This window comes from Haliotis cracherodii, unplaced genomic scaffold (genome assembly GCF_022045235.1).
Source record: "Haliotis cracherodii isolate W230 unplaced genomic scaffold, xgHalCrac1.p SCAF_5, whole genome shotgun sequence".
NCBI lineage: Eukaryota > Metazoa > Mollusca > Gastropoda > Lepetellida > Haliotidae > Haliotis > Haliotis cracherodii.
This window is the reverse complement of record NW_027266308.1, coordinates 57,422,968-57,445,763: the sequence shown is the minus strand read 5'-3', so window position 1 is coordinate 57,445,763 and position 22,796 is coordinate 57,422,968. Positions and strand designations below refer to the sequence as shown.

Sequence of the window (22,796 nt, the reverse complement as noted above, 5' to 3'; positions counted from 1 at the left end):
TAGCCCCTTACACCATCAAACAAAATACACGATGTGGCTTTTGAAATATTATGAAACATAATATTTGACTATTATTTATTGTAAACGTAATAAGTATACTTATGTAATACACTCAATCTATTACTAGCATTGTTTTAGCCCAGCGATCTTCTTGGAAATGGTATAAGCGATTTCAACTTGCGGAAACCGCGATGCAATATGGGAAACAAAGATACCGCCATATTTGTTAGTCACATTGCTAAATAGACATTTACCCTCAAAATCACTTTAACCAAGTGTTTACTCTACGAATGGGCAGTTGATACCTTGGTAAAGGAGGGCTATCAGGTAAACAATATAACGAATAAAGTCATAGAACACACATCGCATTTGACTAACGCATCAGTTGTATTTCCTTGAAGTTCCTATTTTGATTCTTGGAAAATTTTGCTAAGTTTGATGTGAGCTATGAGACAGTAACTGTATTGTGGACTTGCACGTGACAAAAGGAAAATTGCCCCGAGAAAACTAGTGCTCGCCCCAATTTTAGCACTATTTCCTTATGCGCAATTCTTATCGGACAGTCTAAAATAGCCCGTGTCCGTCGTCCAATCTGTCGCGTTACAGTTTTACACATCCAAAGCGTTCCAAGTCGAACGCTTCCTAAACAGTCCGAACCATATGTTGAAATATGAACCACAGACTTAAAGCTGATTGATTTTGGGAGTACCCTTTCGGATTCCAATTAACATTTCCATCTTAAATCTAGGCAAGGCTAATGACAACACTCACGTTATTATGGATGCTAGCACACACTTTATTTCCGGTTTTTAAGTGATTAGCACTAATAAATAGCGTTATGCACACGCAGACACATGTCAATTTTCACTGTTATGCTGTAGTTACACTCTATCCTTTTGAATATTATGAGTAATGTTGACAACTGATGTTTCAGCATGGCCCAGGGAAGCAGTGGGCAGAATCCCTACCCTGGGGTCACCTCCCCAATTAGCCTGGCTGAACCAAAAGCTTTTGACTTAGAGCTTTCTCTGAAGTTGGAGGAAACTCTTAGGCCTTTTGGGGTCTTCGAGAGCGAAGAGGAGCTGGCACATCGGTAGGAAAAACATCTTGTGACTTTTTGTTGTCTCATGTTAAGCTAATTTATTTTCACATTCAGGCCATTTTACCATTATGCTATACACTGCTTAAAGGGAAACAACCCTCCTACTTTAAATGCTGGGATTTTCTTTGTGGATTCAAAAGTTGCTTATTATGGACTATAATTTTGACCGGTTTGACTTTTGCATTTATGCTCTTCTCTCTTCACTGTGCAAAGCAACGGCTATTAGAGGATTGAAGAATGAGAAACCCATATCATAACAAGGATAAAAAATAAAGAGAGGCAGCCAAACTGACATATGTTTTTCTTGTTGATTAGTGTATAAACGACTTGAAAGGGTGACATTATTGGTCAACATTTATATATTTTGCAAGTAAGAAACTACATCATATCTCTTCCGCAAATTCAGGTTTTTTTGGTAATGATGGGTGATAACAGATTTGGTCATTAAGTTTCTTGTCACGCTCAGTTGCGTTAGCCAGCCAACTGACTCACGACAGCTTATAAGTAAAAGACAGCTGGGTAGAAGCCAGAGTTAGTCATTTAGTCAGTAATATCATTTTGACAACAAGAAATGTAACAATGTAATAAGATAACAGCTTTAAAAATTGGCACTAGTCCTTTAGCATGTTTAGCCCTCGCTAAACTGTCCAGAGGTAAGTTATGATAAGGACTGGTAGAAATTTGACATATTTAAGGGTTTTGCTATTTGTTATCATTATAAGGACTAGTGGGCTTAAACTGTTAGTTTCTACCGCTGAGATAACACTTCCATTTTGCTCTTAATAATTGATTTTCGCTGTACAAATGTGAGGAGCATAATGTTTTCACTCCCCGCTATTCTGCAAATCTCTTATCAATCATGTGTATTGAAATACAGTTCAGTGAGAATAATCAATTGTGTTGTATTGGAAAACATTATGATGGTTGCTTAACCTTCAAACTTGCTTTTTACAGCATGGAAGTTCTACTGAAAATCAATAACTTGGTTCGAGAATGGATCAAAGATGTTAGTAGGCAAAAGGTAAGATGCTTTATTTACCTGATCAATAAGTTTTTGTTCAACAAGTTTCAGTCACCCAGTTATGTTTAATAGTTACATTAACATATAATTAAAAAATGTCAATTTGACAGTCTCATTTAAAATCATATCTCTTACTCCAATATGATACCCCTCGACATGAAGATCTGAGGACACTATCATAAAAAATGCTGTCGAGTCAATCCTTAATGAACTTTGACAACTATTCTCTTGAGCCAATCAAATGTCAGCTTTCTAAAATGATTCTTCATTTCTTTACCACCTCAATTCAGAATACTCAAACTAATCCTTCGATGGTACACCCTTTTGGGTGTAGATGTCATGGTGATCCAAATGACAGGGGACCCGTGAAGAATCCGGGTAGAATAGGTCTTCAGCAACCCATACTTGCCGTAAAAGGCGACTATGCTTGTCGTAAAAAGTGACTAATGGGATCGGGTGGTCAGGCTCGCTGACTTGGTTGATACATGTCATCGATCCCAATTGCGTGGATCGATGCTCATGCTGTCAATCACTGGATTGTCTGGTCCAGGCTCAATTATTTACAGACAGCCGCCATATAGCTGGAATATTGCTGACTGCAGCGTTAAACAACAAAAAAACAAACAAATGACAGGGTGTATTAAATATCCACATTATCATGGTGCAGCCTTGTTTATCTACATTCAAAACTTGTTCCTATTCGGGATACAGAAATTAGAATTGCAAGTTGCTCATACCAGCAATTTCAAAGCCTTGATACTGATTAGCCTATTTGAAAGTTGACCCAACACACCCTTTTATGGAGTTTTCCTCAGATCTTCTTGTAGAGAGGTACTGTATCGGACTTAAAGATGTGATGGAATAAAATTAGCACACTTGTATCAATTTATAAGGATTATTGTTAAAGAAAATTCATATGAACATTGGATGTCTTAATGCATGATTTACATCTTTTAACATTAAGATTGTTATTGTTTATGATAGTCATGACTCCGATATAAATCATGACAATGGCTTATTAGGATTGACCCAATGTTTCATTTCAGAATAATATTCCGGAAAACAAAATTGACACTTTTGGCGGAAAAGTGTTTACATTTGGATCTTACAGATTAGGGGTTCATACAAAAGGTAATCCTTTTAACAGGTTTAACAACAACTTGAATGCATGTGTTCATTGACTTTTGTATGGAAAAAACATAGGTATTGTATTCGCTTTTAATGTAAATTTATATGCGTTATCTTGACATACTATTTTGTGCCTCATTTACTCATCATGCTTGTTGAATTAACATTAGTCTAGGATTCCAAGGTAAGTGCCCTTGACAGACAAATTGGGAATAAATGTTATCTTGTTTGAAATAAGCATTTGTTAGGAGCTATTATTTTCTTAATTTGGGAGGTATTCTGACATAAGATTGCATTCAGTGCAATAATGTGAAAATAAGAGTGCACCTGCATTATACCGGATACCTGTTGGCCATATCTGTTTGATGGCCTAAATATAGGGACATGCTGCAGAGAGTAAATTTGGAAAATTGGGGGATAAAGATGCAAGTAAGCAGAAAAATATGTCCCTGCATGCATTTGTATGGTTTAATATGATTAAACCACGAAATTGAGTATCAAAGCAATTAATAAACATTGAAAATCGGACGTCACAATCGAAAAATTACTCAAAAATAGAAGTTCCGCAAATGGAATATGGCAGCCTCATCAGTTGCATGCATCAGGACCATATTTCAACACACTTATGTTTTATTCATTTTAATGACATTTACTTACAAAAAAATTTATTACAAAGATGTGTAGGGGGCAAGCCCCCAAAAGCCCCTGGTGATTTAACGAGATAGCTAAAAATAGCAGCTGAAATACTAAGAAACCGTTATTTAGGAAGGAACTTGGCCAAACCCCTTCCAAAATGGCACCAGGTATCAGATATACTGCAATCTATCCAAAATAAGCATTAAGCCAGCTTATTCTATTGGTCATGTTTTCAGTGAAATACAAATCACCTCGTCCAAGCCATCACATTATTATAGTCTGGAAGGTAATTTAAGGTACCGACGTTTACTACAATATCTGAAAAACTATTGGACCTACTCCAGTCAAAGTTGGTATGAGATTATTAAACAGTCATACATAACTGGAAATTACATTTAAAGACAATCGGTGCATGAATAAAAAATCTGTCTATTTAGCAATCACTATATTTCATCAACAACCAGACCTGTTCGTCATGGGTGGAACGAGCATTCATTGAAACAGCCATCTGCATAATGCTACCCCTGCGTCACAGGGCCATATGACACAGTTGAACCAATCAACTCAACTCGAAAGGGTGCACAGGAATCGCTCACGTTGAGACGCCCAACGCTTACAACGTATTTGTGCATGCGTGATTCCCGTGCACCCTTTCGAGTTGAGTTGATTGGTTCAACTGTGTACGGAAACAATGTTCATCTGAATGGCATTGATAAAGGAAAGTTTTGAAATGAGAAATTGGCTTTTCATCACCTTTAATGGACTACCAGGGTTTAACACAAGGCAAAAATGTGCCTCCAGCGCACACAAATGTCTAGCATGGGCACAGAAAAAAAATATTGTGTCCCTCGGGATGCACAGTAATATTCATGGTTCCAAGGTCCTTGACAAGAAATATGAAGGTCCTTAACAAGAAATATAAAGGTCCTGTAATTAAAGTAATCATCACATGTTACAGTGCACTACATTATACTACACCATTTTATTACTTTACAGGACCCTTGTATTTCCAGTAAGGACCCTTGAAATTAGTTATTGGGGGGTCCCCTGGACCCCTAGCTTAGAAAGTCAAGGAAAAACCCTGAACTCAACATTGAACTGAGTGTAACTGATTACTGTGGTGTTGTGCAGGTGCTGATATAGACACACTGTGTGTGGCCCCCAGACATGTGGAGAGATCAGACTTCTTCGCCTCCTTCTATGAGCTAGTCAAACAGCAGGTCGAGGTCAAGGATCTAAGGGTGAGAATAATTTATACAAGAATCATTGCATATCATAAACCCATGCAGAATCTGGAAGAGATTGGTCCTCAGTAACCTATGCGTGTTGTGAGAGTGACTTAAATTGATTGGGTGGTCAGTATTGATGACTTAATTGGTTGCATGCCATTGTACACTGATTGGATGGGACATTGCTTATTATATCAACTGAGTTTCTGGTCAAGGTGTAAAAGGCGACTATGCTTGTCGTAAAAGGTGACTAACGGGATCGGGTGGTCAGGCTCGCTGACTTGGTTGATGCATGTCATCAATCCCAATTGCGTGGATCGATGCTCATGATGTCAATCACTGGATTGTTTGGTCCAGACTCCATTATTTACAGACAGCCGTCATATAGCTGGGATATTGCTGAGTGCGGCGTAAAACGACAAACAAACAAAACAAAACAAATCTGGTCAAGGTCTATCTAGAATTCTTTAGCAGCTGTCATGATACTGTGGAATATTTCTGCCCGGTGTAAATCAACATTCGCTCACTCATGGTTTGTAGTCAGGGTTGAGTCTTTGCTGTTGAACGAGGCTTTCAAAGAAATTCACTTGTTCTCATAACTTTTAATGCATTTTCGTATGAAACATCTGACATATTTAAAAAAACATTTTTTGCGTGCCTGCTCTCATGTTGGTTGAGGTTGGAGATGAGAAACACATAAAAAATTTGGATGGCCTTCTCATTATTACCGAGTTTCTCCATCTTTTTGGACCGATAATCATTTTTCTACATATTTCTTGCAGGCTGTAGAGGAAGCATTTGTACCTGTAATCAAAATGACGTTTGATGGGATTGAGGTAAGTGTTGCATCAACATGATAATCCTGATGCCATAATGGCATACCTTCAACATGCGTAAACATTCTCAGAAAATTAGTAATTGTTGCTCATCTCTGGGGAAATTTCATTTACCTTTCTTTCTGTTTGATTCATATGCTAGTGTTACTAACAGCAATAGATTAAGACTTTAGACGTGTTGGTTCATTTCTCTGTCTTTTTTCAGTTGGATATGTTGTTTGCCCGCCTTGCTCTCCCAACAATTCCAGAGGACATTGATCTTAGGGAAGAAAACTTATTAAAGAATCTGGATGAGAAGAGTGTTCGTAGTCTCAATGGTAAGTCAAATGCTCCTAAACTTTGCAGGGATCTTAATACAGAATAAGTTATCAAAGGAAAACAATATAAATCTCTCTTGGCTAATGACTTGTTTACCTGTGGGGACCCAGGTTAGAATCGGTTTCTAGTGGGCCAAGGCCCATTCCCCCGAGGCCAAGTCCCCCATGCCAATTGCCTGCCAGCTCAATTTCCTCCCCCAATACCCAATTTCCCCGTCAATCACCCCCCTTCAGGCCTGGTACCATTTCTAGCACCCAAGTGTCTTAACCTTTAGCCTGCTGAATTATTTTCACACTTCTTACCCCTGCCTGCTGGATTAATTTAGCATAAGGCGCTCTGAAGAGGGTGGGTGATTTCAAACATTCGGTGCTTCAATATACAAGGGCCAATTGAAGAAATATTTTGCACATTTATTCCTGATAGAAAACTACACAATACTATATAAAAATATCCCGATGTTTTCAATCATACCAAGGTTATTACCAAAGCGAACACAAAATTTGTAAATTTTCTTGAACTTACCTGAATTGCGTTATTGAAGGTGGTTTGCATTTCATGCTAGGAACCTTTTAATATCGTAACATTTGTGCAAATTGATTTCAATAATCATATCTCTGATATCTTAATTTTAATTGAGTAAAAATTCTTTTTTTTTTTATCGGCATATAACAGCGCGGTGGTAAATTATGAACCATTTCAGTAAATTTATTATCTAAACATTAAACAGCAAAATAACTTAATTTTCGAGGTCATCATGTCGGTTGCAGAAATACGAATATTCTGGTTAATCTGACGTGTCATGTTATAAAATTTGCAGGAAACAATAAATGACTTATAAATATTCACTAATCCTAATTTCAAGCGTTTTGGTTGAATATTTACGATATACAAAAATAAACTACCCGTGTCATGATGCTAGCAGACGTCCTAAAATCTAACATGGCGCGCTTCTCCGACCTCCTATTCTAATATCAACAAAGTTTACATTGCCTTTATAAATATAACTTGGCGAAACTTGACGATCTTCTCAATCGAAGAATGTTTTATTCGTCATATTCCGATTAATATGACGAGAGAAAAACGAAAATAAAGATCATGAATTCTGACAGCACTATTTCAATAAGTGCAAAGGTCACCGGATGTGATGTCACAGACAGGGGTAGTCTGCTGATAATCTTTCGTAACAAAACAATTACAGTAAATTTTGAAATAGTTCACCTATCACATACAGCTAAAATATAAGTTGATACACAGTATCAGTAATCACCACTAACATGAAATAAAAATGTGACTTTGAAGATATAATTCGCGTATTAGTTAATCCGTTTGACCTTGCATGCTACCGTGACCCGGAAACGGTAGACGATAAATCAACATGCCACATGCAAGTTTCTCGGTATCTTTTATTTGAACTTCTGTTGATATTTAAGAATCACCTTTCAATGTTACGGTGAATATAAATGGGACATGATTCATATTTCTGCGATGTACACGCTGATAAGTTTCACTACAACAAGTGTATCCCTCGTAATACGTCTATGGATATCGTCGATCAGCAGGATCACCCTCTACAACAGGTGCGCGAAAATGGGCTTGACAAAACGTGTTTCAAAATAACATCCCCGCGTTGCTGAATATGATAGGGTATAAATAAGCAATAAAATGCTACATACATATTTTCGGTGTTAGTTCCACATTACATTTGGGATAGTTTTCCTTTCGGGAATACATTCATAGATTCTAGCATGATTTTAGAACAGTTTCACGAAGGATTTCTAAATTTATTCCAAAAATATGAAGACCACCATGATTGCGTATTGATGATAGATTTGTAATTGTTTAATTATTTGCAGTTGTTTACAGGTTTTAAAATTTTAAGTTATATTTAGTAGTTATTTTTTTCCACAATGATTGTGTGTGTGGACAGTAAGTATTAGTCTTTGCATCAGCACAGAGTAACTGATCAAACTTCAATTATTATCTTTAGTTTAAACATACTTTTTCAACAATTTTCAACAATTATTATCTTTCACTCTCATCATTTTAATTTTAGTATTCCATAAATAATGAATAAATCAGATCCTTAACATACACATACTAAACTCATATGGACATTAATCTTGTGCATTATGTGGTTTGCTTCCAAATAAAACAATTCTGAAATATGATTTAATAGGAATATGATACATTAATTACAGTAACAGTACTTGTAACAGTACATGACATTTTGTTTGTTTAATCACATGAACCATGGTGGCACATAAGCTGGTAAGTTAGCCATATGTTTCTCAGAAAATGCTATCTCAGTCTTCTGGTTGTAATGAAAAGAAATGTGCCTGTGTACATGTTTACCCTTGCCAGATGTATTTTTTGCAGTCAACCAATCCATTACTTTTGTTCACCTTATGTGGTCTATTTTATACATACAGGTACTGCTTCCAACCTATTTTTCCTTTGTCTGCAATATCAGTATCACAACTTCCTCAGCTGGTGTGTATAAAAGTTCCCCTGTCATCATGAAAAAGAATTTTAAAGGAAAGTCATATTTTCATTCAAAAACATATCTGTCTTTCTTTGAATACTCTTTGTCTAAGTGCCAGAAATGTCAGTGTCATAAAAAAATTTAAAAAAAAGATTTTCATAAGGTCTTTTCTTAGATAGACCTAAGTCAAACCAACTTTATAAGCCCTCATTTCTGAGGTGTCCATAATTTTTCACATTTTTATATATTTTTAGGACAAAACGTGATCCGTGTAGATCTGCCTGTTTTGTTATGTAAAACAAATTCTTTTCTTAAAATGAGAAAAGGAACCAAGTTAACTAGCCTCTTCTTCAGTGACAAGACGTCAATTTTCTCTCAAAACTAAACAATCAATTTCAAGGATCAGTCATATTCATATTATGAACTTGATGAAATATTTTATTATGTGTTCTGTTCATCTACATGAAAACATAAATATAATTATAGATCTATTGTCTTATTTTCTTAGGTATAGATTCACAAAGTATTTTGGGTACAATTTCATTTGTTTTTGGTACAAAATCACATATAGGAGCCTAGAATATATTAGATCTATATATTTACACTACCTCGTCGTGTACCAAAATTTTAATCGGTTCAGAGGACGGGTGGTTGTCAGAAAGTTTTCAACATCTTTAATATTTTAAATTGTTCTTTTTGTAATGTTAGACCAATAACAATATCATGTTGTTATTATTATGGCACATCAATGCGTTATATCGCTCTCATTGCTTTCGTTTTCAGAAAATATTTTAAAATTAAAATCATCGAGCGTGAAATCCATTACAGTTTCGGATTTAGACTTACACATTTGATGGCGACAATCACGAAGAAATATGAAACAAATAGGAGTGAAGACTGCTCTCCAGATCAATAAATAGTAAATAGTTGACGAAAAATAGTAAATTATGTATTTTCTATTGAATTTGAATCTATTTCGGAATTTCTTTACGATAGCTTACCAATTAACTTTTGCATATTTTGCTTCCATGTGTCACATGCGGTACGTGCTTCCAGTTTCAGAAATGATAGCTAAAATTGCAAGTTATTTGATTATTTCTCGTAAACTGCATTATTTTGCTGTTAAATGGTTTACCTAGAATGTATATCAGTTCAGATTTTGCGTATCATCCAATATTTGTCCTTTTTCGCAGTGTTTGTTGACTTTGTTCAACTCAACAAATCGCGAGTTAGGCCAAGCCCAAACGTATCACTGACGTTTGTCGGCTTGTCAATGTGTCCAAAAGTTTATCAAACGAAATCATTTGCAAGCTCTATAAAACTGATTCTTTTTTTACAAAGATTTATACATACGTGTCAATAATTCTAGAAAATTAAGTTAGATGTACCAAAATGATTGTAATAGTCTAACCGGATAACTATGCATGTGGAGTTGTTTGTTTACCGCCGTTGCCAGGATCGTACAAGTTCCATCCAATCAATGATGTTACGATTCAGATTGTTTTTGTTTACAATTAGTTACACCGAAATTTGCTAATTTTTAGAAATTAAGGAACATGAGTGTTTTCCTTTCGTCAGCAAACAAAAATTTATGATCGAATAGGAAAAATGATGAAATTATAAAGAAAATATCTGACTGCATGCCGCTCAATGTGAAGTGCCTAAAGTCAACAATGGCCGTTTCTGGTAGTGGTGTGCCGAGAAGTTTGGCCGAAACTTTTTTAACTCGCGATATTTTCTTTTTGAGGTAAATAAATGACTGAACGTTTTTATATTGAGCAAGCTGAGCATTTATGCATGTCATACGTAATTTAAATGTTACGCAAAGCCTTCTTGGTAAATAGATATGGCGAGTTTTATTTTGGGTTGTCGTTATGCTATTTGCCTTTCGAATGGGTTCGACATCAGATGCACAGGAATGGACACCTCTGTCGAATGGGTTCGATGTTAGCTTGCAGAGCTTTAAGAGACTAAATTGAATTTGATAGCTAGATTTGTTGACTTAGTTGATTGGGTGTCATTGTACCATTCAGTTATTTACAGGACACGTCAAGAAGCTTGAATATTGTTGGAGTTAAACAACACTTACACTCACTCACTCACTCTCACTCACGCACGCACTCACTCACTCACACACTCACTCACTCACTCACTCACTCACTCACTCACTCACTATGGCCTGTTTGATATTGCATTATGATGTCTCAATATCAATATCCAATGTGACTGATAGCATGAGAGTAAGTACTCATTGGCTCAAAATTTATCTAGAGCCCTGGTTTCTGAAATGCTATACACTGTTATCATGGTTGCCTTTGCTTCAGGTTGCAGAGTCACTGATGAGATCCTGTATCTTGTGTCAAACAAGGAAAACTTCAGAATGACACTCCGTGCGATAAAACTTTGGGCTAAAAGTAAGTTCTCTTTTTCTGCCTTGTAAGACATTTAATGGGAATTGTCAGTTTACTCACAAAAGCTTTTGAGAAATGTAGAGAAATTTTGAAAAAACTTAAAGGGAGACTAGACAGTCTGATTTTCAGTGTTGGTCTAGACATTTAGATGTTGCTATGTAATCAGTGTTGTCATTTCCTGGTAGATATTACAAAACATGACTTGAGTCTTAAAGTAATACATTTAAAGAAACTTGATATAAATTAAAGTACTGTTTGTATGCTGAAACTTACAAAAAATGTGTTATATGGGTGCCGACAATATTAAGTGACATAGATTCAATCAAGATACGGAAAAGGTGGAATTTGTTTTCCATTTTTTATGACATTTTAGTGTTATATTTGCTCTGTTTTGTGTTTGGTTAATACTTTTGATGATAAATGGTGGTTGGTTCTGTTATTGCAGAGAAAGGTATCTACTCCAATGTCCTTGGTTATCTGGGTGGAGTGTCGTGGGCCATGCTGGTAGCCCGGGTGTGTCAGCTTTACCCCAAGGCAGCACCTGCCACTCTTGTACATAAGTTTTTCCTTGTGTTCTCCAAATGGTATGTGTGCATGTGCCTGTGTCACAGATATCTACATCTCATGGGTTAATGGTACACTTATTACTATATTTATGCTGCATCTTGTTTACAATACTACTCTGAAATGGCTAAACAGTTTATGTTGATTAAGCAACCCTATTCACAAATGTGTCTTTGCACTTTACAAGAGTCTTTTCTCTTAGAATGTGTTTTGAAAATGAGTCACCTCAATCATTTCTGTGGCCCATTTTGAGTTCTTTCATTATGGGCAGAGTTTTAATCAACCCTGTTTCCCATCTGTCGATACCATGAATGGCTTATTGATTTGTTCCATTTAAATGGCAATGGAATTCAAATAATGTTTGCCTTACTTTTGCAGGGACTGGCCAAATCCTGTACTTCTGAAGCCTCTTGATACTGAAAACAAACTGGGTTTTCCAATTTGGGATCCTCGAGTATGTTCACCTTTCTTTATGATTTGGTGAATTGAACCATTTAAGAGGTAGAAGAATGATTTAGAGTGATTTAGGAAAAGGTTTCATGCAAACAAGGAAGCAGTCTCATTATATATTTTTGAGTCCACTTTTAGCTGACAATTATCAAGAAATGATACAAGTTAGTTATTTGATTGTGGGGGCAGTGGGGTAGCCTGGTGGTTAAGTGTTTGTTTCCAACATTGGTACAATATGTGAAACTGAGATTCCCCTGCTGTGATATTGCTAGAAGAATGCTAAAAGCAGTGTAAAACCATGCTCTCACTTACACGCTGTTTGAACGTTGCTTTATGATATACTATCAGTCACAGGACCTGATTATTATCAGGCAACCGTCATATACATAATATTGCTGGAATATTGCTGAGTGGGGGGTTAAACGATGAACAAATCAAGAGACTTGATTATTATGTGAAAAGAGACTTGACACCTGTTCTTGTATGTGCAGGTGAACCCATCGGACCGGTTCCATCTGTTTCCCATCATCACCCCAGCCTACCCCCAACAGAACTCCACCTACAACGTGACCAACTCCACACGAGCCATCATGAATGATGAGTTCCATGAGGGTAGGTACCACTGAGCCTGTTTAATATTAACTAGTAAGTCAAGAATATGTTCGGGAATGCCACACAAGTTGTATAAGCATGTTGGAACAACAACTTCTGCAGCCAGGACTTCCCACAGCTCCGTCTTTCTAGTCAGAAAATAGAAGTAAAAGCATTAAGGTAGTAATGCAGGATAAGTATCCAAATGTAAAAAATATTAAGATTTTACTAATTATTTAAGTGGTACCTACATTCAAATACAGAAGTGATGGTATGCATAAACTCAACTGTATCTGAAATAACTACTACAGGTCTGGCAGTTGTTACAAAGATCTATGAGGGAAAGGCAGACTGGTCAGAGCTCTTTACACCCTCAAACTTCTTCCAGAAATACAAGTAAGTGCTTCTCTTTGTCATACATGTATTGTAATTATGTGATAAATATCCCATTGTATGTCTTCCCCTTCCCGTTATGACTTTATAGGCCCTCCTTTCTATTTGAATGAAAAGAAGCACTATCAGAATTAATGTAAGCAATATCGTGTGTACAGCTACCAAGTGCAAAGGAATACTTTCAAATACGATATAAATGCAGTAACTTTTGTCATAAGATTGGTTCTCATTGGAATCACCCACAGTCGCTACTGGAACCGACAGCATCAACAACCGAACACATTCGGTCATATCTGTTTAATTTCGCAATCGTTGCATGATTTAACTCTAATTTAGAAGTTAGTGTGCACTGAACTTAAATTATTATTCCCCTTTGATACAGATTACACATTTTCAGTCATAATGTATTTTGTTGGCATTATCGATATATTTTGACGGGAGTCAAATGAAAAGGTGAACAGTCATAGAGCTAGATAAATTACTTCACCCGTAACTCAATTTTCTGTATACGTCTGAGAGCTAGGTATAGTATTTGCCCAATAACTTGATATAACAGGGCTAATAAACAATTTTGTCAATCAATGTCAGCAGTAAGGACTTCATCTGCGGCTGATTGGCACTTAAACAATTATATTAATTTATGTGTTTAATTAACATATGTCATTAATGATCTCGATGTGTGTGTTTTGGTAACCACACAGTTGTCCAGATTGCTGGAATCTGGTGGGCGGATGGCCCAGATGTCAGACATCTGCAGCGTGTTCGACGACCATACCGACTACTGCCCACTATTTGCAATAACTGGTACAAGAAAACACATTTCCAAATTTAGATAACAAATTCTGATACATTTGAATACCAGTTGCTCAAAGCCATATGTTTTATGCTTTGAGTCAGACTAACCAAAAGAAATTACTTTGAAGTCACTTATTGCTGCCATTTCTAGCACCCTTTTTTCTGGAAAAGATGTCAATTAACTATGATCGGCTGATTAACTTTTGACTGGTAGAGCTGAAGTTATTCCGCTAGATTGAACCTGAGCTTTCCAAAGCGGCTGTGCACATATTCTGCTACAGACCACTGTCAAATCCGATAATGTTTCTTTTCGTTTGAATAATAAATGCATTTGGTTCCAATAAGGAAGCTATGCTACCAATACGCCTTCTTTTTAAACCCAATTAACACTTTTTATTCAAATAGATATAATAGGAGTGCCTGACATTGCTTGAGAAGTGATGTACTTAATGTTTCTGTTGCAGACACTATATTGTACTGGTTGCAAGGGCTGAGGAAGAGGAACACTATCTAGAATGGTGAGTCCTCACTGACCCTCATTTCAAGGACTGTGTTGTGGACCACGATTCGAACAGGTCCCCAGCACTTTCTTGTCATAAGAGGTGCCTGAATGGTATTGATTGCTTGTCATAAGAGGTGTAATAATTGTATTGCTTGCTTTTCATAAGGGGTGTTATAATTGTATTGGTTTCTTGTCATAAGGGGTGTTATAATTGTATTGCTTGCTGGTCATAAGGGGTGTAATAATTGCATTGGTTGCTTGTCATATGGGGTGTAAAATTGTATTGGTTTCTTGTCATAAGGGATGTAATGATAATATTGGTTGCTTGTCATAAGGGGTGTAATAATTGCATTGGTTGCTTTTCATAAGGTGTGTAATAATTGTATTGGTTGCTTGTCATAAGGGGTGTAATAATTGTATTGCTTGTCATAAGGGGTGTAAAATTGTATTGGTTTCTTGTCATAAGGGATGTAATAATAATATTGGTTGCTTGTCATAAGGGGTGTAATAATTGCATTGGTTGCTTTTCATAAGGGGTGTAATAATTGTATTGGTTGCTTGTCATAAGGGGTGTAATAATTGTATGGCTTGCTTGTCATAAGGGGTGTAAAATTGTATTGGTTTCTTGTCATAAGGGATGTAATAATAATATTGGTTGCTTGTCATAAAGAGTGTAATAATTGTATTGGGTGCTTTTCATAAGGGGTATAATAATTGTATTGGGAGATCAGACTCTGTGACTCTGTGCTTGATCTCGTTCCATGATGACAGGGATGTTTCTCATGTTATTGGGGGCAATGAAGGTGGTCTAGTGGTTAAAGCATTTGCTTGTAAGGTCAAAGGCCCGGGTTCGTTCCCCACATTGATACAATGTGTGAAGCACCCACCCTGAATAAATACCTGAATGTCCTTGAACTTCACATACATGAAGACATCATAAGGTTTAATAGTTGCAAATAGTTTTAAATTGTGTCCCAAGTTAACCTGTATATGTGTTGATTGTAAAATAAATTCTGTATGTTTTTCCACAAGGCATGGCTATGTGGAGTCAAAGATCCGTTTACTTGTCGGGAACCTGGAAAGAAACCCGTTCATCAAGCTTGCTCATATCATGCCAGAGTCATTTGGCCCACTCAATGAAACGTGAGTTACTTACAACATGTACAAGCGAAAAACTAAAGAATAATTTCAAGCAATAATTGTAGTTTATCACTGTTCATCACCCCAAATGTCACCAGTGCGTGGCCTGTATGTGACCTAACAGAATTTGATTGTTTAATCCTCTTAACAACATACTGTATTATTTGATTTTAGAGATAACCATCAGAGATAATTTGTCTGTCAGTTGCCTCTTGCAATTGCTCCCAGTTTGTCTCCCCGTCAGTGTAAGCTTATCCAGCCAGACTATTGTCTTTGATTGAGAGATGCTGAAATTACATGTCTGTCTTTTACAGAGAAGGAAAGTTCATGTGCAAGTGGTTCATCGGCCTGGTATTCAACAACACTCCATCAGCCAATATTGACCTCACATTTGATATACAGTCCTTCTCTGATGTTGGTAAGTATGTCAGAGTGTCAATGCTCTATTCGGTCATGGCATGTCATCAATATACAAATGGCGGAGTCAAGATATATTCTTTTACCATCTCAATTGTGAATAAGTGGCAGGTTTCAAGATTCATGTCTAGTGGATAGAGCATCTGCCTGGAGAGTGGAAGGTTGGTGGTTGGATCCACGGACGCGTCATACCAAAAGATGTTGAAAGATGATACTTTTTGTTTCCTGCCTGGCTACCGGCATTAAGGGGTTACAACAAGGACTGGTTGGCTCAGCGTCAGTATAATGTCCCTGAGTGGTATATCCATGTGAAACTGTGGCATGCTACCTCAGTGTAATACTGGCATTAGTCTAGAAAAGTAAAAGCACACAAACATGCATGCATGCACACACTCACACATGGTTATGTAAGTGCAGTAAGCTTGGAACATGACGTTACACCTCACCACACCTCATGATTCATGGACCCGTGAAGATCCGGGGTGGAAAAGGTCTTCAGCAACACATGCTTTCAGTAAAAGGGGACTGTGCTTGTCGTAAGAGGATCAGGGCCCCGTTCCACAAAGCGATCGTAGCGCTACAACTGTTGTAAGTCTATGTTAAAGTATAGGAGTTTAGGTCGCCTTAGCGCTACGTTCGCTTTGTGGAACGGGGCCCAGGTGGTCAGGCTTGCTGACATTGCTAATGCATGTCATCGTATACCAATTATGTGGATGTTCGATGCTCATGATGTCAATCACTGGATTGTCTGGTTCAAACTTGATTATTTACAGGCCGCCTTCAACTAGCTGGAATATTGCTGAGTGCGGCGTTAAACAACAAACAAACAAACAAATCATGATTCATGACTTATTTCAATGCTTTCCCGACTGATACATCAATACATGAGATGTCATGGTTTCAGTTCACAAGCAAGCCATCCATCTGAAGTTGTTCAAGGATGACATGAAGCTGGAGGTCACATACGTGAAAAGGTCAGTTATCGTTTTAATGATGGGATGTGTTAATTCCATTCAGTATGGTACACTTGGAGTAGCCACAAAGTCGTGGCTGCCCGATACCTTGATTCTTCTTCTCCTTTGGAAACCTGATGCCATTAAAACAACTGCTGAGTGCAACAGAAAAGCCAAAAAAACTCACGGTAAAGGATTGAATTGTTAAATTTATATTTTAATTAAATTAATAATCATGGCAGCTCCTCAAGGCGGCTCCTCAAGGCGGCTCCTCAAGGCGGCTCCTCAGTGCCTAATCAGACTACTGTTTCAGTTCCTAATTTGATGGTTTACAGAAAACAACTGGAGCAGTATGTTGCAAGGGAGATAATAGAAAGAGCAGGCAAGATTGCGCGGAAGGAAAAAAAGGTATGTTTGTAGCTTACGATTGACTCGACTAAGAGTTTCATATTGGCTGACGTTTTTCATGGAAGAGTCTATCCATGTTCTAGAGAAGGTTTCTGATACCCTGTTGGAAAATGAAGCCATGAATGCCTCATGCCTTACCCAGTGTATATTATTTTTAGTCTATTACCAAGGAATGAGAATTTTCCACAGATTTTGTTACATCAAGGATCACATTTGTGATTACAATAGACTCATTAATCACAGACCCCCAAGATCCTCGTGTGATTTTCAGTGGTTTGTGAAAAACCACATTCTCATCCCTGATTACCCTAAATACACTGGACTCACTTTCCACATGTGTCGTCCCCATCTCATTCTTGCCTAACACAAACTTGATGCAGAAATTCGCTTGAAATCAACAACCAAAGAGAATGATAACTTTTCTAAATCTGAAAGAGTTTGTTATGAATCTGCATTCAAATTTGTGGCCTCTAACAAATAAGCCCTCTATATTCTTTAACAAGTTCTTCAATGAATCAGAAGAATGTTCTTGGCTATTCATTTTGTTGGAAGAAATGTTTTCCTCATTAAGAAGGAAATTTTTATGATACATGTATTCCCAGTTGTATTGAGCAGTAAGAAGAAGAAATATCATTATGGAATATCATTATTCGTATCTGTATAGCAGTATTTATCATTATACTCTGTATAGGACCCAACAAGGGGCAGCAGCACAAGCAACCTTAGACGGTCAAGCACTGAGAAGACAAGTGGGTTAGCCACCAGCAAGTCTGACACAGATCTCCTCAAGCAGGCATCAGTAACGACAGATGATGACACGTCCCAGGAGTCCCAAACACCATCATCATTAACACCGCAAAAGGCTGAGGGGGAGAACATGCAGTGTGAAACCACACCTGCCACACCCAAGGTTGATGGGGAGAAGGTAGGACTGCCTGGGACAATGGAGTACAATGAATACAACATTGCAGTTATTGCTAAGATGTTGGGTTGCCTCATTCTCATTAGCCATGTCTGTTATAACAAGCACAAAAACAATCTAATACTTTGATAGTCCTAACAGTAAGTAAAAGGCAAAGTAACATTCAGCAACTGTAAATAAAAGGCAAAGTAACATTCAACAGCAGTAAGTGAAAGGCAAGGTAACATTCAGCAGCGTTAAGTAAAAAGCAAAGTAACATTCAGCAGCGGTAAGTGAAAGGCAAAGTAACATTCAGCAGCAGTAAGTAAAGGGCAAAGTAACATTCAGAAGCAGGTATTATGACCTTCATTTAAAATCAGGGAACAGTATGTGATACAGCTCTCGGGAGCAGTGATTCCAGCTTCATAAAGTGTAACAGTGTGTTGCTCTGATGGTAGGAGAGTAACTCCACAGTTGAGGGTGAGGACCTGGAGGCTGGAGGTGAAGGCCGAGCCAAGAGGCCGGCCTCGCCCATCGAACAGACTACACCGAAGAGAAGTAAAATTGAGGAAGATGGGGTGAGTGATGAGTTGATGGGTGATGATTGATGAGTTGGTCTCCAAGCATTCTTTCACTCAAACTGAAAAAATCTTTGCCAGTTTTAATTTGTTTATGCAGTTGTTATAAATTATTCTGCATCATGTATTTTCAAAAGTAATTAACTTGTTGATAACACTGGATGCAACAACAGTCCAAGGAAAACTCTGGGCATGGTACTGAGACTGCTGTTGTCTTGAAAGAATAAACCTCCCTGTATATGTCATCTAGATAAATCATTTTTTGGTTCGGATGGCCAGGACCTACATTACAAGTCTTCATTTGTAGAATCCTTTACTTTTCCAGAGAGAAGAAGCACCTAAGCAGGTTGATGACAAAGTTACCACAGACAAAGTAGCCAGTGTAAATAAGGTAGGCAAATTTTGGAATGTATGTTACATCATATGTGCATAGCCATAGCCATGGTACACGAGATAGTCTGTAGTTTAAATGTATACAAGTTCTTTACACTTGAGAGAGATAGAGGGAAACCATTTGTTAGTTGAGATATTGTGTGTTACCAAACTGCCCAAGATCTAGTGCTTTCATACCAACAAGTCTACGCTATTATAAATAAAACAAAGATGTTAGGGGTCGTCTCAAAAATGAAACTGGTATGTAAAAGGATGTAAAAGGATATATGGGTAATTATGGCATAAAGTGTACAAGACCGTACCCCCCTGAATTGAAGAATTCGGGAGGAAACTAAAGACAAATTTAGTCTGCCCGGTGGTCGATGGAAAACATTCCATCCTGTTTATGGGGTCACATTATCTCTGCACCATTCACCCTGCAGTCAGGGCTTCCAGATCTTTACCTTGATGAAACCTGGGTGAATAAGAATCATTCCACAGACTACATGTGGCTACTGTCAGAAAGAAGAAAAGTCCAATGGTACCATCAGGTAAAGGATATCGTGTCACTGTTTTCCATGCCAAAACCCGTGATCTGGGGCTTATTGATGGATTTGAGCTAGCTTCCGAGGCAAAAAGAAAACTGATTATCAAAATGAAATGAATTGTGATGTCCTCACAGATTGGGCAGTAGCTGAAGTTCCACCCAATCTAAAGAACCCCAGTGTCATTGTCATGGATAACGCCAGTTATCATAACGTCCCGGGAACCAGATACTCGTGTGACAACCATTACTAGTCTGAAGACAGCCATGCTGGAATATTTGATATCTTGCAATGTCAACTTCAGATGTCTTACATACACCAGTCAGACTTGTGAGCTCATCCCCATTGAGCTTATCTGGGCTAACTGTAAAGGGTTCATGGCAAGACTTAACACATTATTCAAACTCACACATGTCAGGATTGAGCGACAGCCTTTGCTAGAATCACACCAGAGGTATAGCCAAAGTAAAGCATATTCCAGTGAAGTACAATACTTTGAGACCAACCCCAACTCAGGTGAGATTTGCACCTGTGAGAATGCACTGGCGGTGTTAGGTAATTACCTCAGGCTATAGGCTGTTTCATAGATGCATGACAACACACAAATAAGTTGTCATTTTACCTGTAAAAGTACCTTTTTATGCTAATCCTAGTACCAGTTGGTACAGGCTAGATTAGGTAGACTTGCGTTATTTTGAAATATACTATTTCCCCAGCCCTATGATTTGTATTTATTAAATGTAGCCAGAAAAGCATTTTTCTTGCATTTCCGACAGTATTTAGTTGATGAGACATCCCTCCATGAGGCTCTCATATCATTGCAATGATCTCCCTTGTCTTGCAGCATGTGAATAGACTGCCCAGCAACGATCTGCCCGACATCACCAGCCCACAGCCCATGTCTCAAGGTGTACCGTTCCAGCTCATAAAAAATTCAATAAAGTTAAAACTAAAATGAACATAGGCGTATCATTGTATCAGCGTATAGTGCTAACAATCACCCAAGGCTGGTTAAGAGCCACTATTCTCTTTACCAGACCAGCCAATCAGGAGAAACAATACACGTTACCAGGGGAGACAACTCTCGACAGCATGTCGGGGGGCGACAACTCCTGGTAGCATGGGTAACCTAGATATGGAGATGCTGTTTAGGTGTATGATCTAATAGATGATGAATGTTTGTGTCTGTACTGGTGTATGCTGGAAGTGATGGTAGTCGGAGCTGAGGTGTTGTGACATGCATGTACGAGTGTCTTGGGTTGGTGAAGCAATAATATCTACGTGATGTTTCTGGATTTCAGAAGATTTTAAGTAAGTTTGTGATGATTTTATATAAGAGAGCATATTTTCATGTGAGATGAACAGGCTACATTATGGAAAGAAACGAGAATGATGTTGAGCTGGCTTTTAAATTTTCTGAAATTCAGAACTTGCTTTTATGTTTTCTAAGTGTTGTACGATTCAGTGGGAAAAGGGTGAATATATCGGTGTTTTCATTTAAACAAAAATATGTTCAACATCTTAAGAATTAAACATGGAGACTGTGATTTGGCTTTAGATAATTAAGATGCTGTATTTTGATTGGGGTTAATTATGTTATGTTAGTTCGATCTTTTGAAATTCCAACTGGGGCAGCAAGAGATTATTATTTTCATTAAACATCAAGGCATTATATGTATATTTGTTGTAATATAGGACAGATGTGAGCAATGCAGTTTGTCAGCTGACAGAGGCTCAATGTTTATATGGATATCCCTTATTGTAACGGTAATGCTATTTTTCAGGGCATTATCATTTGCAGAAGCCTGAAGACCGAGGGCTTCTGCAAATGATAATGCCATGAAAAATAGCGTTACCGTAATTATAGCTAATATGGATGGAATTTTTTATCAAATAAAAAGAAACAACAATATCGGGTTTGAAACATTTACTGCAATCAACACGAATGTCACTGACCCACTTTTACAAATATGGAAACGTCATAGAACAAACCAGATGACGTTAATATTGAATGTGACGTCACCTAAAATATCCTATGACGTCACCTAACAACGGGCATGATAATGGCCCGTCGTCAAGCAATATGAGGGCATTATCAAGTTACAGTGGCCCGCTCATTTCTGATAACATGCGGGCAGTTTATTGATAATTCTATCCATTTTAGCTATACAGCTCATTAACAGGTTACTGCAGGTACCAGCTGTGTGTGTTGAAACATACTGAACACTCATTATTGTGTTGTGTTTTTTTGTGTGAAATGTTTAATTTTCAAAAGTAATTAAAGGATGGTAGTTTGATTTTACACCAGTAAGCAGGAATATGAATTTATCAAACTGATGTAGGATTACTGATTGTCACTGGTTTTAAATGCTTCTTTATAGCCATGTTGGTCACATCCCTGACTACTGTAAAGATGGAAATAAGTGATTGTTAGGCTGCTTGGGAGGTGGAAATGGTTATTGTTGAGCTTGTAAATCACTCACACTAGTACACAGAGTAGTTTCAGATTTGACTCTTATTGTAGATACCTATAAACATAGTCTGGAATTTCTCTTATGTTTGCGAAGAAATGTCATTGATTTTCTGCTATACATGCAGGTTTGATTTGTTAACATTGCTGATCATTATTTCTGTTCATGATGTGTTCCATGTAAGAATTCCTCAATACATACATGGTCAAAACCATTCACTGACAAACACAGCTGTCAATGTCCCATCTTGTGTATAAGTATCAATTAATGTTGGTGTTTACAAGAATGAAAGGAATCCTTCTGATCAAAGAAATTGTTGTTGATTGCAATGTTCATGTAAACATTTTAAGACACTGGTGGTTGTTTCAGTTTCTGTGTGTATATATATGTTGGGAGATGTGTGTGAAGCCGCTCGGCTACACAGCTATGCCATTCATGCTGCTGTACATGGGCAGTTCATTTTGGATGGAATCACGCAAATCATTCTTACATTGTATAAACCATCTCACTCTGTAGTCCTGTGGTATTTATCATGTATCATCTGTAAATAAAA

At 37.5% G+C, this 22,796-nt stretch overlaps 1 protein-coding gene across 1 annotated transcript; it reads left to right on the top strand.

Moving 5' to 3' along the window:
- Positions 1 to 210: 210 nt before the first annotated feature.
- LOC139442262 (poly(A) polymerase type 3-like) lies at positions 211 to 22,796 on the top strand. The gene is made up of 21 exons (XM_071223049.1): positions 211 to 327; positions 935 to 1,093; positions 2,057 to 2,123; positions 3,170 to 3,254; positions 5,019 to 5,128; positions 5,899 to 5,952; positions 6,158 to 6,269; positions 11,077 to 11,166; positions 11,609 to 11,747; positions 12,106 to 12,181; positions 12,669 to 12,789; positions 13,080 to 13,164; positions 14,421 to 14,474; positions 15,491 to 15,601; positions 15,913 to 16,016; positions 16,920 to 16,989; positions 17,304 to 17,376; positions 18,068 to 18,301; positions 18,736 to 18,855; positions 19,181 to 19,246; positions 20,617 to 22,796. The coding sequence occupies exons 2-21, from the start codon at positions 936 to 938 to the stop codon at positions 20,728 to 20,730; spliced, it is 2,043 nt and encodes a 680-aa protein (XP_071079150.1). The 5' UTR covers positions 211 to 327; position 935; the 3' UTR covers positions 20,731 to 22,796.